Raw genomic sequence first — 12508 nt, 5'->3', positions numbered from 1 at the left:
GTGGGATGATTTATTTAAGAGAACTTATAAAAACACCATATGACATTATCTATAGGATTTTCTTTAAATTATTTTCATAGGTTCTTAAAGATAACTAAGTTTCACATTTGTATTTTAATATAAAATATAACGTATAATATAAAAACAATAAATTTATTCATATTTATTAAAATGGGCTGACCTGATAGATTTATAAGATTTTTTGTATGGTGTTTGCCATATTCTATTTAACAAAATAGATTTACCTTATATAAAAACCTAAATCTTATAACACCAACGGACGCATGCTCCATTACAAGGAAGTGAAATAGAAATATTGGAGTGCAAAAAGTAAAAATACGATTTATCCTGACAATACCACCCGAAGAGCCATTCGTCCCAGTTGTTTCTAGAAAATTCGCCAACTTTCTTACTTCTCCCATCTCCTCACTGTAGATACATTATTTAACACTCTTTCAAGTTATATCACGTAGAAATCACTACCTGTTTCTCAAATATCCATTGAATCCCCAACATTTCCACTTCGTAAACTAGCATTTTGGTTCAGACTCAAATGTCTCTCTACGACGGCGTCGTGATCGGAAAATTGCGACTGAAGGGAAAACCACTGGCCGTCAAAAACAACGGAATCAAAAAGAAGAAGAAACACCGTTACTCATCGGAGTTTAATTCAGGTGAACATTAAACTTTTTTTATCTGTTGAATTTGGCATTTTCTTCTTCATTTGGCATGTCTCATACCTGACTGAATTAATGGTTCTTCTTCAGAAGGTAACATGAACGAGGGTGAGAAGTACGAAGGAGAAGGAAACAGCGCAGGATGTGACTGTGACGATGATCGGTTAACTCCGGCTGAGAGACGGTTTTTACAACAGACAGAGAAAATTGAACTTCAAAGGGTGGGAAAGATGGCGACGAGATCTCATAGAGATAGAATTGAGAGGTTCAATCAATATCTGGCTAATCTTACTGATCATTATGATATTCCAAAAGTGGGGCCTGGTTAATACAACCACTTTGTTTTTGAAAGTTTTGATTTGTAATTGTAAAAGCAATGCTCCTAGATGATGTTAATCAATGGACTTTCTTCTTAAGTTTTGTAATGATGTTGATTTTTTTCTTCAAGGAAACAACAAATTGCATTCAAATTTCTTACCACATAAAATGTTTTAGAGCTAATCATCTTTGCCATTATTTGAAAATTGGGATGGATGAAACTACCATAATTTTTATATTTAGACCGTCATAGTTTAAATGTTATATTTGTTGCATTTGTTCGAAAAATAGTATACAGATAAATTTCTCACTAAATTAATAATCATGTTTAGAATTATAGAAGTTAATGGTTTAATTGAATGTATATAAGATATAAGATTTATTCTGTAAAAAAAATAATTTATTAAAATATGTTAAATTTATAGCAAAAATACTGTCTCTGAGAGGAATTTACTATCCTGAGCGTTAATACGAAACTTAACTTTCATAATATCCGCTGAATTTTAAAATAAATACACTATCACAAATTTAAAATATGTTCAAAGGTTAGTATAAAACTTAACTTATAGACTCATTATTCATCAAATAACACCGTTCTATTTCTAATGCAGATGTTAAGACATGAATATTTGTCCTAAAAGCTAAGCATTCAACTTCTTAAAAGATTAAAAATTGAATTTTCAATATATATATATATATATATATATATATATATATATATATATATATATATATATATATATATATATATATATATATATATATATATATGAGGAGGGATCAAATTACACCCGAAGAGTTACACCACGAGTTACACTCGTTCAATAACTACATCTCGAAATAATATTTTTTAAATTCAACCGTTGGATTGAAACATAATATCATATAGATCATACCTATAAAGTTTGAGCTTAATCTATAATGATTTACTATATCATCAAGATATCCAAAGATTAGCGTCAAAATGAGCTTTCATATAACGTTAATTTTGATGTTATTCAATGACATAGTAAATCATTATAGATTAAGCTCAAACTTTATAGGAATGATCTATATGATATTATGTTTCAATCCAACGGTTGAATTTAAAAAATATTATTTCGAGATGTAGTTATTGAACGAGTGTAACTCGTGGTGTAACTCTTCGGGTGTAATTTGATCCCTCCTCTATATATATATATATATATATATATATATATATATATATATATATATATATATATATATATATATATATATATATATATATATATATATATAAGTTAATTTTTATTTTATGAATATATTTTAATCGAGATACTTACTATAATAAGCTTTGAAATAATAAATATTAACCACAAAATGCTTCCATTTATAACTAGATTAATTCGATGTATGGAAATATTTGACAAATGATAAAGAAAATAACATTTAGAGAAAAATAATCAATATATTTTGTATTGTAGACAGTTGGGCGTGTGAGTGAGGTGGCAAGAACTCCGTAGTTTACATAAATCTCATAATTTTGTTATGATTCTGATCAGTTATTCATTATTACTCACTTTCACACTATACTTGCATTTGCATCACCATAGATCAATGTTTAACAAATTATTCATTGTTATTGTTATTGTTATTCTAATATGAATGAATGATTCGTGATTCATGATTCAACGATGATAGGGTTAAGAAAATACTCAACAAAGAGACCTCCTACATTCATCATTACATTGGCTTCTGTGGTTTGTTTTGTTATGATTGTTACAGCTTACATCTATTCTACACCAACGACACCATCCCATCCCGAAAAATGTAGTTTCTATTCGTCCGAAGGTTGTCGCACGCGTGATCTGTTTCCAAATGCTTATTTTTCTCGAGAATTAACCGATCAAGAGATCGAATCTCGTGTTGTTGTTAAAGAGTTACTCAACTTTGTTCCTCTTCAAACTACAACGCCTAAAGTTGCTTTCATGTTCATGACGCCCGGTTCATTGCCTTTCGAGAAACTCTGGCACCTCTTCTTTCAAGTAAGTCTTTATATATGGATCACGGACACAGACATTGAATCAAAGTGATTGAATATAAATACATGTGTCTGTGTTGTGATATGTCTGATATCTGATACCTAACATCTGACACACACCTGACACGTCTTTGATTAGAAATGTAGGCATGTGTAAATAAAACATGTATAATTACCGGTTAGGAGATTTGTATAGATGGATTTATTTTGAGAATGAGTCCGGAGCCAAATTCTTGTAACTGAAATTTAATTCATGCTAATTTGATATTTACTCATACCAAAATGTAGGGGCATGAAGGAAAATTTTCAATTTATGTACATGCATCCAAGGAAAAACCAAGACATATGAGTAGATATTTTGTTGGTCGAGAAATTCACAGCGAACCGGTATGTGTGATGGTGTATATGAAACTCTTAGATATATGACAAATTTGTTAACATAATATTAACTAATCTAAGTTTTCATAAAGGTGAGTTGGGGGAGTTTTGCGATGGTTGAAGCAGAAAGAAGGCTTTTGGCAAACGCGCTTTTAGACCCTGATAATCAACATTTTGTATTGTTGTCTGACAGGTAATTTTTCTTATCGGGTTTATCTTTAGCGTAAACTCGTGTTTGGTTTGAGGATTTGATCGTATTCATTAACACCTTATTTTGTTTCAGCTGCGTACCTATTCGTCACTTCGAATTTGTCTACAGCTACTTATTGTATACAAATGTCAGCTTCATTGAATGGTAAGACATTAATATATATGCATTTATTCAAAGAATTTGTATTTGTTTTATGAAAATTCTGATTAAATTCTTCTTCGTTCGCCTTTTCAAAAGCTTTCTTGATCCCGGTCCTCATGGAAATGGAAGATTTATCGAGCATATGTTGCCTGAGGTAGAGCTGAAGGATTTCCGAAAGGGTTCGCAGGTATGACTTATATCCTAAAAATTTAGAAATCAATCGAAATTTTTGTGGCATGTAGTTAATTTGGATTGTGTTTGTACCGCAGTGGTTCTCAATGAAGCGGCAGCACGCTGTTATCGTTATCGCAGATAGTCTCTACTACACAAAATTCAAGTATCACTGCAGGGTACTTCTGTGTTACTTGTTAACCAAGTTACAAAAGCAACACTAACAATTTTTTTTCTTTTATTCCAACCACAAATCCTTAATGAGTTTACAAGTTTTTTTAACTTCGACAGCCGAATATGGAGGGCGGGCGCAACTGCTACTCGGACGAGCATTATTTCCCGACCTTTTTCCATGTCAGTGTACTACAATGTTCATCAATCTGATCTCTTCTAACTGGCAACGACGTTCCTATCTTTCGTTGCTAACTTACTCGTTATATGTTTAGATGCTTGATCCAGGCGGAATTTCAAATTGGTCGGTAACATACGTTGATTGGTCAGAAGGAAAATGGCATCCTAGATCATTCGGTGCTCGAGATGTTACTTATAACGTCCTCAAAGCCCTAACAGTACGCGACTCAAACTAAGCATTCTTTATCGATTTTTTCTCTTCTAATATCTTAATGACATAATTTCATTCATTCGTTGCAGTCCTTTGATCAAAGTCCACATATTACAAGTGAACCAAAGGTATTATAAAATGATACTACTCAACTATGTTTTTGAATCAAAGGAATAAACTATTTTTGAACTCGATTTTCGTATGCTTTTCAGAGAACAGTATTGATGACACCTTGCATATGGAATGGATCAAAGCAGCCTTGTTATTTATTTGCCAGGAAGTTTTATCCAGATGCCTTGGAAAGATTGATGTACCTTTTCTCTAATTCTACTGCAATGTAAACTATTTTCGATTCATCGTCATTTTTCGATAATCAACACCTTATGCTATGATCCTTAGCCTCATTTTGGCTCTTGCACATAACATTAGTCCCACATTCCAGAGGCAAATGGATAGAATTCTATGGGGAGACAGAGAATAGTTTGATGCATTTTAGTGATTATTTGTTTAGCAACATTGTGGATTTTTGTGTTGGATGGGAAATAACTAAGAAGTGAAATACATATGTCATGAACTGAAGTATCAGGTAATATAGGGTGGAAATTAGATTATTTATTCATGCAAATCCATACATGATTTTCAAATTTGTGCTTCTTCAAATTAACTTCCTTAAAAGCTTAGATCTTATTTATATGCTTTACAATTGATAATCATTTTTAAATTTTAATATAAATTTTCACTGCACTTTTTTCCAGTAAAGTCAAATATCATATGTGTATAAGTGTAGAAACTATTTTACATCTCAACTCAAGTATCTTTTAAGAGAAAAAGCTAATTCAAGTGCTTGCAATAGGTTATTGTGGGGTTGTAATTGATTATACCCTTTTGATAGAATAAACAAAATTATTTTGTAATCAGTTCATCTTTGATATAACCGGTTATAGTTGAAACAAAATTTAGACATAATATAATCGTTCTGTAAACGGTTACAACTTTATGTTAGTATTCAATTTTTTTTAGTTTGTTAATTGTACCTTAATAATTGTATTTTGTATAAAGATCATAAAGTATCTCACTAAAGAGTAATACTAATCATTTTCACCCTTAATAATTACTCTCTCTCATTCTCTCATTCTCTCTCTCCGCACTCAATTATTCACCTATCTTATAGTTTCATGTTCCAACATTTGGCATCAAGAGAATGACTCGATCCATCAAACACTTAGTATGCAAACATGACTTTTGTTTTCAATGAAAGAATCCATGCAAATTTACCTATCCTTGATGCAAAGAATTATAACAAACGGTGCAAGTAAATGAAGGTATTGTTTGGCTACCAAGATGTTCGTGATGTGATTAAAAATGGTGTGAATCCTCTTGTTGAAGGTGCTACTCCAGAGCAAAGAGTGTCACATAAGGAAGAAAAGAAGAAAGACTACAAAGCACTATTTTTAATCCCTCAATAAGTTAATACAGACAACTTTGAGAAAGATGGTGATTAAGAATCATTCAAGCCGGCGTGAGAGATTTTTGAGAAGGCGTATGCAGGAGCTGACAAGATGTGTGGAGAAACAATTACAAAACAATATGTTGTTACGAAAATCTTGTGTTCCTTGACGACAAGATTCGATAACATAGTCATAGCAATTAAGGAATAGAATGATCTTGCAGGCAATAAGCAAAGAGGAGTTGCAAAGCTCTCTTGAAGCACTTGAGTAGAGAATTGAGGAAATGAATGTTGACAAAATAAAGGAGAAGATCGCTTTTCAAGTCTGTTTCAATGAGAGACAAGAAGGCGAAGGAAAAGTGGTCAGTGAGCAAAAGTAGAGGAAAATTTCAGAATTTTAGTGGAAGAGAATCCTAAAGTTCCAAAAATTCAACATTCCAAAAAGGTGAAAACTGTGGCAATAGGGTTGTTGGATCAAACAACTCTAGAGGTGGCAATGTTAGAGGTAGAAGTGGAAGAAGGATGGCAGACAAGAGCAACGTGCATTGCTATAATTGTCAAAAGCTTGGCCATTTTGCAAGAGAGTGCAATGCCAACAAGAAATTACTTCAAAAGTTTGATGATGAGAACACACTCTAGGTGATGATCATTGATGGAGAATGCAGTAGTAGCAGAGTTTCGACCAGTTGCAACGCGTTACAACAGGATTAAAGAGAAGGCTGTAACTGGTTACGTGTATGTTGTAACTAGTTACATGCATAAAAAGCGCCATGGTGATTACGAAAGAGGCATTACAGTGCAGTGATTAATGGTATTTGGACTATGAATGTTCAATGCATATGGCAGGAAGGAAATATTGGTTTGTCACAATCAATCGTGTCACAAAAGAATCGTAATTAGCATAAACGTTGTTGCAACAGCCTGTAACTGATTACCAACCGATTGTAAACGGTTACAACAATGAGAATTGTGTTCCTGGAGTGATGGAAGGTACATGATTAGCCCCCGTTGAACCCGAATGAAGATAATGTGTGGAGATCAACAAGACAATGAGGTTTTCTTCAAGACTCCTAGATTGTGAGTTATTCTAAGACATTGGGGATGTCTATCTAAGACAAGGCCTTGTAGGCCAAAATGAAAAGAAATTGGACTAGAGAAAGGAGAAATTCAGGAAGAAAAAACTCAAAATCCTCAAGAACAAGTGTTACAAGAACCAATACCTTTGCGGAGATCCACTAGAGAAAGGAGAAATGTTATTTCGGATGATTACATAGTCTTTCTCCAAAAATACGAGGAAATTAATGGTATGATAGAAGATGATCCAATAAAATTCCATCAAGCTAGGCAGGATTCCAACTCAGAAAAGTGGATTGAAGTAGAGTGGGAGGAGTATAAGTCCATGCAAGACAATAAGGTTTGGGAACTTGTGCCGTTACCAGAAGGTGTGAAACCCATTGGTTGCAAATGTATTCTTATGACCAAGCGGGATTCTAATGGTAATGTGGAGAGGTGTAAGGCTCTTATTGTGGCTAAGGGTTATACTCAAAAGGAAGGGGTTAACTTTAAATAAACTTTCTATCCTATTTCATTGAAAGAATCTTTTAGGACAATCATGGCTCTTATTGCACATTACGATTCGGAACCCCATAAAATGGATGTCAAGATGATATTCCTCAATGGCAACATTGATGAAACAATATATATGGTGCAACCAGAAAACTTTGTGTCGGAGAATCAAAAAGTATGGTTTTCAAATTGACAAACATTTATGGACTAAAGTGGGCGTCTCGTCAGAGGTACCACAGGTTTTATGAAGTAATTCTCTCATTTGGTTTTGAGGAATGTTGTTGAAGATTGTGTGTATCACAAATTCAATGGGAGCAAGTACATATTCTTGATTCTGTATGTTGATGACATACTGCTTGCCGCCAATGATACATGCATGATGCACGAAGCTAATAAATTCCTATCAAGAAAATTCAAGACGAAAGATCTTGGTGACACATCCTTTGCATTAAGAATTCAGATACACCGAGACCGATCTCAAGACATTGTTGAATTTCCTCCTACTCAAGATGGGTTGATAAGGGAGATAAATTTAGTCTTAAGATGAGCTGCTCCAACCCAAGAAAAATCGGAAAAAATGCTAATGGGCGAGTTCAACGGCCCAACTGGTCCAGCCGATATCACTGGCGGGTTCATCTGGTTTTAAATAGGTGGGGCGGATACCCAATACTGGACCACAGGTAACCTGATCCTCCTGAATTCCATATGTGAAACGACGTAGTTTTCATAACTCAGGGGGTACTACTCAGCAGTTTTCTCATTTCCCTCATTCACTCATTTCATTTCAACGCTATCTATTTCTCTCTCCTCCTCTCTCCAAGATGAAATAAAACCCTAACAGAACCATAAACTCCACTGTTTCTCTTTTCCTTTCATCACTCACCATCGTTTCTCTTCTCTTTGTCGTAAATTCATTTCCTAGATTTGTTTACTCCTCTCTCTCTCCTCATCCAAACCATAGCCTTAACCAAAGTATCATATGACACCGTATGCCAAACCTTTTCCCTCTTTCTCTCTTCATGTTTTTTTCATGAAGTGTCATATCCATGAAAACACAAAGAAAAACACGAAGGAGTAGTTATAGTGGAAACATATGTAAAGTGTTACCTATGAAATATTGTGAAATACTTCTTTGAAAACTACATTAGTTGTAGTTTTCAAACAATGCTTATCCTTGTCATGAATCAATATTTGAGACTATCTTTACTTATACTCTAGAAATTGCGACATAGAGATGTTCATGGCTAAAAACATCTTTTGGCAAGTATAGTTCAACAAAGTCTAATGATTGACCTTGTGATTTGTTAATAGTCATAGCAAATGGGAAATTGTTTCCTTATCAATTTGAATGGCCAAGGTGATTGTGAATGAGACATGGACATCCGCATAGTATAAATGATATTCCCAATATTTTTTTCCAAAAATAATTTTGTCTAGATAACGTGATTTGCAAGCTTGGTATCAGTGAGTCTTATACCATTGTATAATCCTTCAAATTGATCTAAATTGCACATCAACATAATAGGTGTGCCAATTTTCAACCTAATGAAATTATTTGACAACTATAATGCCTTAAGAGAATTCAAAAATTTAGGAGTTAAATGTTCAAATGTATCAAATTCAGTAGATTCAAACCTGTCAATTAAATCACTATTTAAATATTCTTTTTCTTCTCCTTCAATATAAAATCAAGAATTAGTATGAATCCTCAATAAATTTAGAAACTTGGTAATTAGTATGAGTAAATCAACTAAATACCAAGCTTGCAAATCACGTTATCTAGACTAAATATTATGTTGATGTGCAATTTAGATCAATTTGAATGTTAAGTTGGTAATTAGTATGAGTAAATCAACTAAATACTAAGAATTAATATGAGTAAATTGAGTAAAAAATAATAAAAAGTAATATGCGAGAGATAATCCTTAGAAACTTGGTAATTTTAAATTATAAATTTCCACAAATGTGATGAGTTACTACCCCTTGAGAAATTGAAGTGGAAAGATAAAATTTCTTGACGAAAATAAATATTCTACCCCTTGCAAAATTTGGAACGTTGCGTTCTCAGAGTTATCCCTAACAACTTTTCAACCATCTGACTGTTTGACTTGAATATTCGTTGCATCTTTTACCAGAATAACATTGTTTCCTTGATTTACCATTTTCATCCTACCAATTTCTATTTTTTATTTGTTTACTCATTCTCCAAACTATGAAGCCAAAACATATCTTTCATCATTTTTTTTTTATTTACCAAGGGAATTGACATATACAGGTTATTAAAGTTTGTATATTTTAAAATTAGTTAATTTTATTTAATGTTATAAATTTCTACAAATTAGTATATATGTTAATGTTAGTCCTAGAGTAAAATTCAAGTGTTTGTAAATTTGTTTGTTATGGCATTTTTAAATATCGAGTATAATAAATTTTAAATTTTAAATTTTAAATTTTAAATGATCTGTATATGAAATTAATAAATTTTAAATTTTAATTAAATTTCTCTGTTTATAATTGTAATTAGCATTAGCATTTTGTTTGGTTAGTATTTAGTGGTGTATAAAAGGATGAAGAAGTTGTAATTTTGCATTAACCATTTCATTTCAAACTTTGAGAAGTTAGTTATAAAAGTTGTCACGTTTTTCTCTTTTTTTTTTTCTTTGGAGCTTTTTTTTTTCATTTTCAACTTTTTTCTCTTGTGCATCAATGAAATTTGTGTGTTAATTTCAACAAATTGGTATCAAGAGTTATGGTTCTGATTTTAAGGAAACACTAGTGTATCTAAGATGTGTGATTGGCGCTGAACTTGGTAGGGAGAACCATAACTCTTGATACCAATTTGTTTAACCAATCGTTAGTTGGTTCAGTGGTGATTGGCGCTGAACTTGGAGATTCGAACCACGGTTCGATCCCCCGCAACTGCGATCGGGAGGGGGCTGGAACCACTTGATGCCAGAACTGACCCCGAACCGGACTAAACCAGTGGTGATAAACCAAAAAAAAAAGAAGATGTGTGATTGATTTTGTTCCTCAAATTCACACTGAATTGAAGATCAAAATCGGAGAAGAATCACATTTCTTGATTCTTAGGGTTGGAAAACACAAGTGTTTTGTGAGATTTGAGTGATTTGCATAAGAACGAAGACGGACAGCGGAAATCGTAGCTTGAACACAAAAATTCCAGTATTCGATAGAAAGAATTGAAATTAGTGATCGATTCAGATGCATGTGTTATTTGGAGCTCAAGATGTTCTTGATCTCGTCAATGACAGTTAGACACCGGTTGTATACAATGCAACAGAAGTGCAAAGAAACGTGCAATGTGATACGAGAAAGAAAGATTAGAAGACAATATTCTATATCCATCAGTGTGTGGATAATAAGGTGTTTGAGAAGATTGTCGATGCGACGATGGCGAAAGCGACATGGGATACATTTGTGCAGTGCTATGGTGGTGACGTATTTATGAACTCAATTGGTTGTTCTAACAACTCTACTGACAACTCTTGCACAATTAAAAACGACTCAAAATAGTCACCTTAACTCTAGACTCATTAATAGGCTAACTCACTATTATTATTACTTGTGTCAGACCACCAACATGGTAATAACCCTTAACACCAAGGTATACCAACACAACTCTAAAATATTTTAGAGTTACTCAAATAGTAACTCTGACAACTCTAAGGTAACAAATTCCTCTCTTAAACTTCTCAATATAACTCTAAAAACTTATTAGAGTTGCTCAATGACAACTCTAAAATATATCAAACTACTAATTACACTCTCACAACTTTAAATAGCTCAAGGTTACAACTTTGAATTCTTCAAACAACCCCAAATCATGCTTCAAACTAGTCACACATCATATTTAAATCATTATTTAAAATATCAAACGGAGTCGAAATCAAGCAAATGAATATGTTTCAAAAAGTTTAGAGAGTCTATTTTAAAAATATAATTATTATTTCAGGACTTAATACATCAATCAATTCAGTTTAATTAGCCAGTAAGAAAAGGTAGTCGCATTGGGCAGAATGTTTCGCCTAACTTTAAAATAGCACAAAAACTTATATACTTATGAGAAAATTATGAAAAATTCCAATTAAAAAGATCATTAAACTCTATTTCCAAAACAACTTACTGCAACCCAAACGGACTCACGATACTCTAATTACACATGAAACAAGTTGACTGACGCATGACCGAGATCGTCAACATTTCTTGTATAAAAACCAGATAACCGCTACTATTTTAGTGTTGTTAGAACCAATTTATTCACTTATACACTAAGACTATCACGTTAGTTTCCTAACGAAATTGACGGGCCTCAAATGGACTTACGAAGCTCAAGATATGTATCAAACAAGTCGATCTATACTCATTTGTTTTTTTGCGATTTTATTACGGGAGTTTCACTCCTAAACCTAATTTCTTCTACCCAAACCTATCTCCACTCCATTCTAAACATGGATTCTTATACTTTCTCAACTCCCTAAAACCTTCAAACATCATTTATAGTGGAAAATACATGAATACATCAAAACAAAATTTTATTCACACATTGACACATGAAATTCAACACGCATAAACAACACAAAATCACATATAATCATCAAATTCAAGATCATCAACAAAATTCATTAATCCATTTATTACATATAGAATTGAAGATTAAGAATAATCCAGTTATATTTTGCCTTACATTTTTTGCAAGACGCCATAAATAGCCATTGGTAGAAGTTGTTACATCAAGATATCATGAGATTTTAAGCCAATTTATTTGAAATATTTCATAATTATAAGTCTCTTGACATGTGATGAGTATCCTTGGGGAACTTTGATACCTTACAAACACTCGCAATTTTTTTTCTTTTCTAGATAGAGGGTGACAAGTCGTGAATATTGAGAAGTGTTCCAATTACACTATCACACACATACTTCTCCACATGCATCACATCAAGACATGTATTTTATTAAGGCTAGACTAATATGAAAGATCAAAGAATGCAACCTCTTTTTTCATATATTTCTC

The 12508-nt window shown here is 32.7% G+C and overlaps 2 protein-coding genes across 3 annotated transcripts; both read left to right on the top strand.

The window, feature by feature from the left end:
* Positions 1 to 316: 316 nt before the first annotated feature.
* On the top strand, positions 317 to 1068 carry LOC131655084 (uncharacterized). Of its 2 annotated transcripts, none has more exons than XM_058924985.1 (2): positions 317 to 674; positions 771 to 1068. In XM_058924985.1, exons 1-2 carry the CDS (start codon positions 554 to 556, stop codon positions 1004 to 1006), a joined length of 357 nt encoding a protein of 118 aa, XP_058780968.1. In that variant the 5' UTR covers positions 317 to 553; the 3' UTR covers positions 1007 to 1068. The 2 variants fall into 2 exon arrangements, with proteins under 2 accessions (XP_058780968.1, XP_058780967.1); XM_058924984.1 differs by having other exon boundaries at positions 768 to 1068.
* Positions 1069 to 2417: 1349 nt separating this feature from the next.
* Positions 2418 to 5076, top strand: LOC131655083 (glycosyltransferase BC10-like). Its single transcript, XM_058924983.1, has 10 exons — positions 2418 to 3001; positions 3286 to 3384; positions 3468 to 3568; positions 3659 to 3730; positions 3824 to 3914; positions 3997 to 4077; positions 4190 to 4252; positions 4345 to 4467; positions 4550 to 4588; positions 4673 to 5076. Exons 1-10 carry the CDS (start codon positions 2651 to 2653, stop codon positions 4799 to 4801), a joined length of 1149 nt encoding a protein of 382 aa, XP_058780966.1. The 5' UTR covers positions 2418 to 2650; the 3' UTR covers positions 4802 to 5076.
* Positions 5077 to 12508: the final 7432 nt, after the last annotated feature.

Source organism: Vicia villosa, linkage group LG3 (assembly GCF_029867415.1).
Source record: "Vicia villosa cultivar HV-30 ecotype Madison, WI linkage group LG3, Vvil1.0, whole genome shotgun sequence".
Lineage (NCBI taxonomy): Eukaryota > Viridiplantae > Streptophyta > Magnoliopsida > Fabales > Fabaceae > Vicia > Vicia villosa.
Note: the sequence above shows the minus strand (reverse complement) of the source record. Positions and strands in the feature narration are given on the sequence as shown.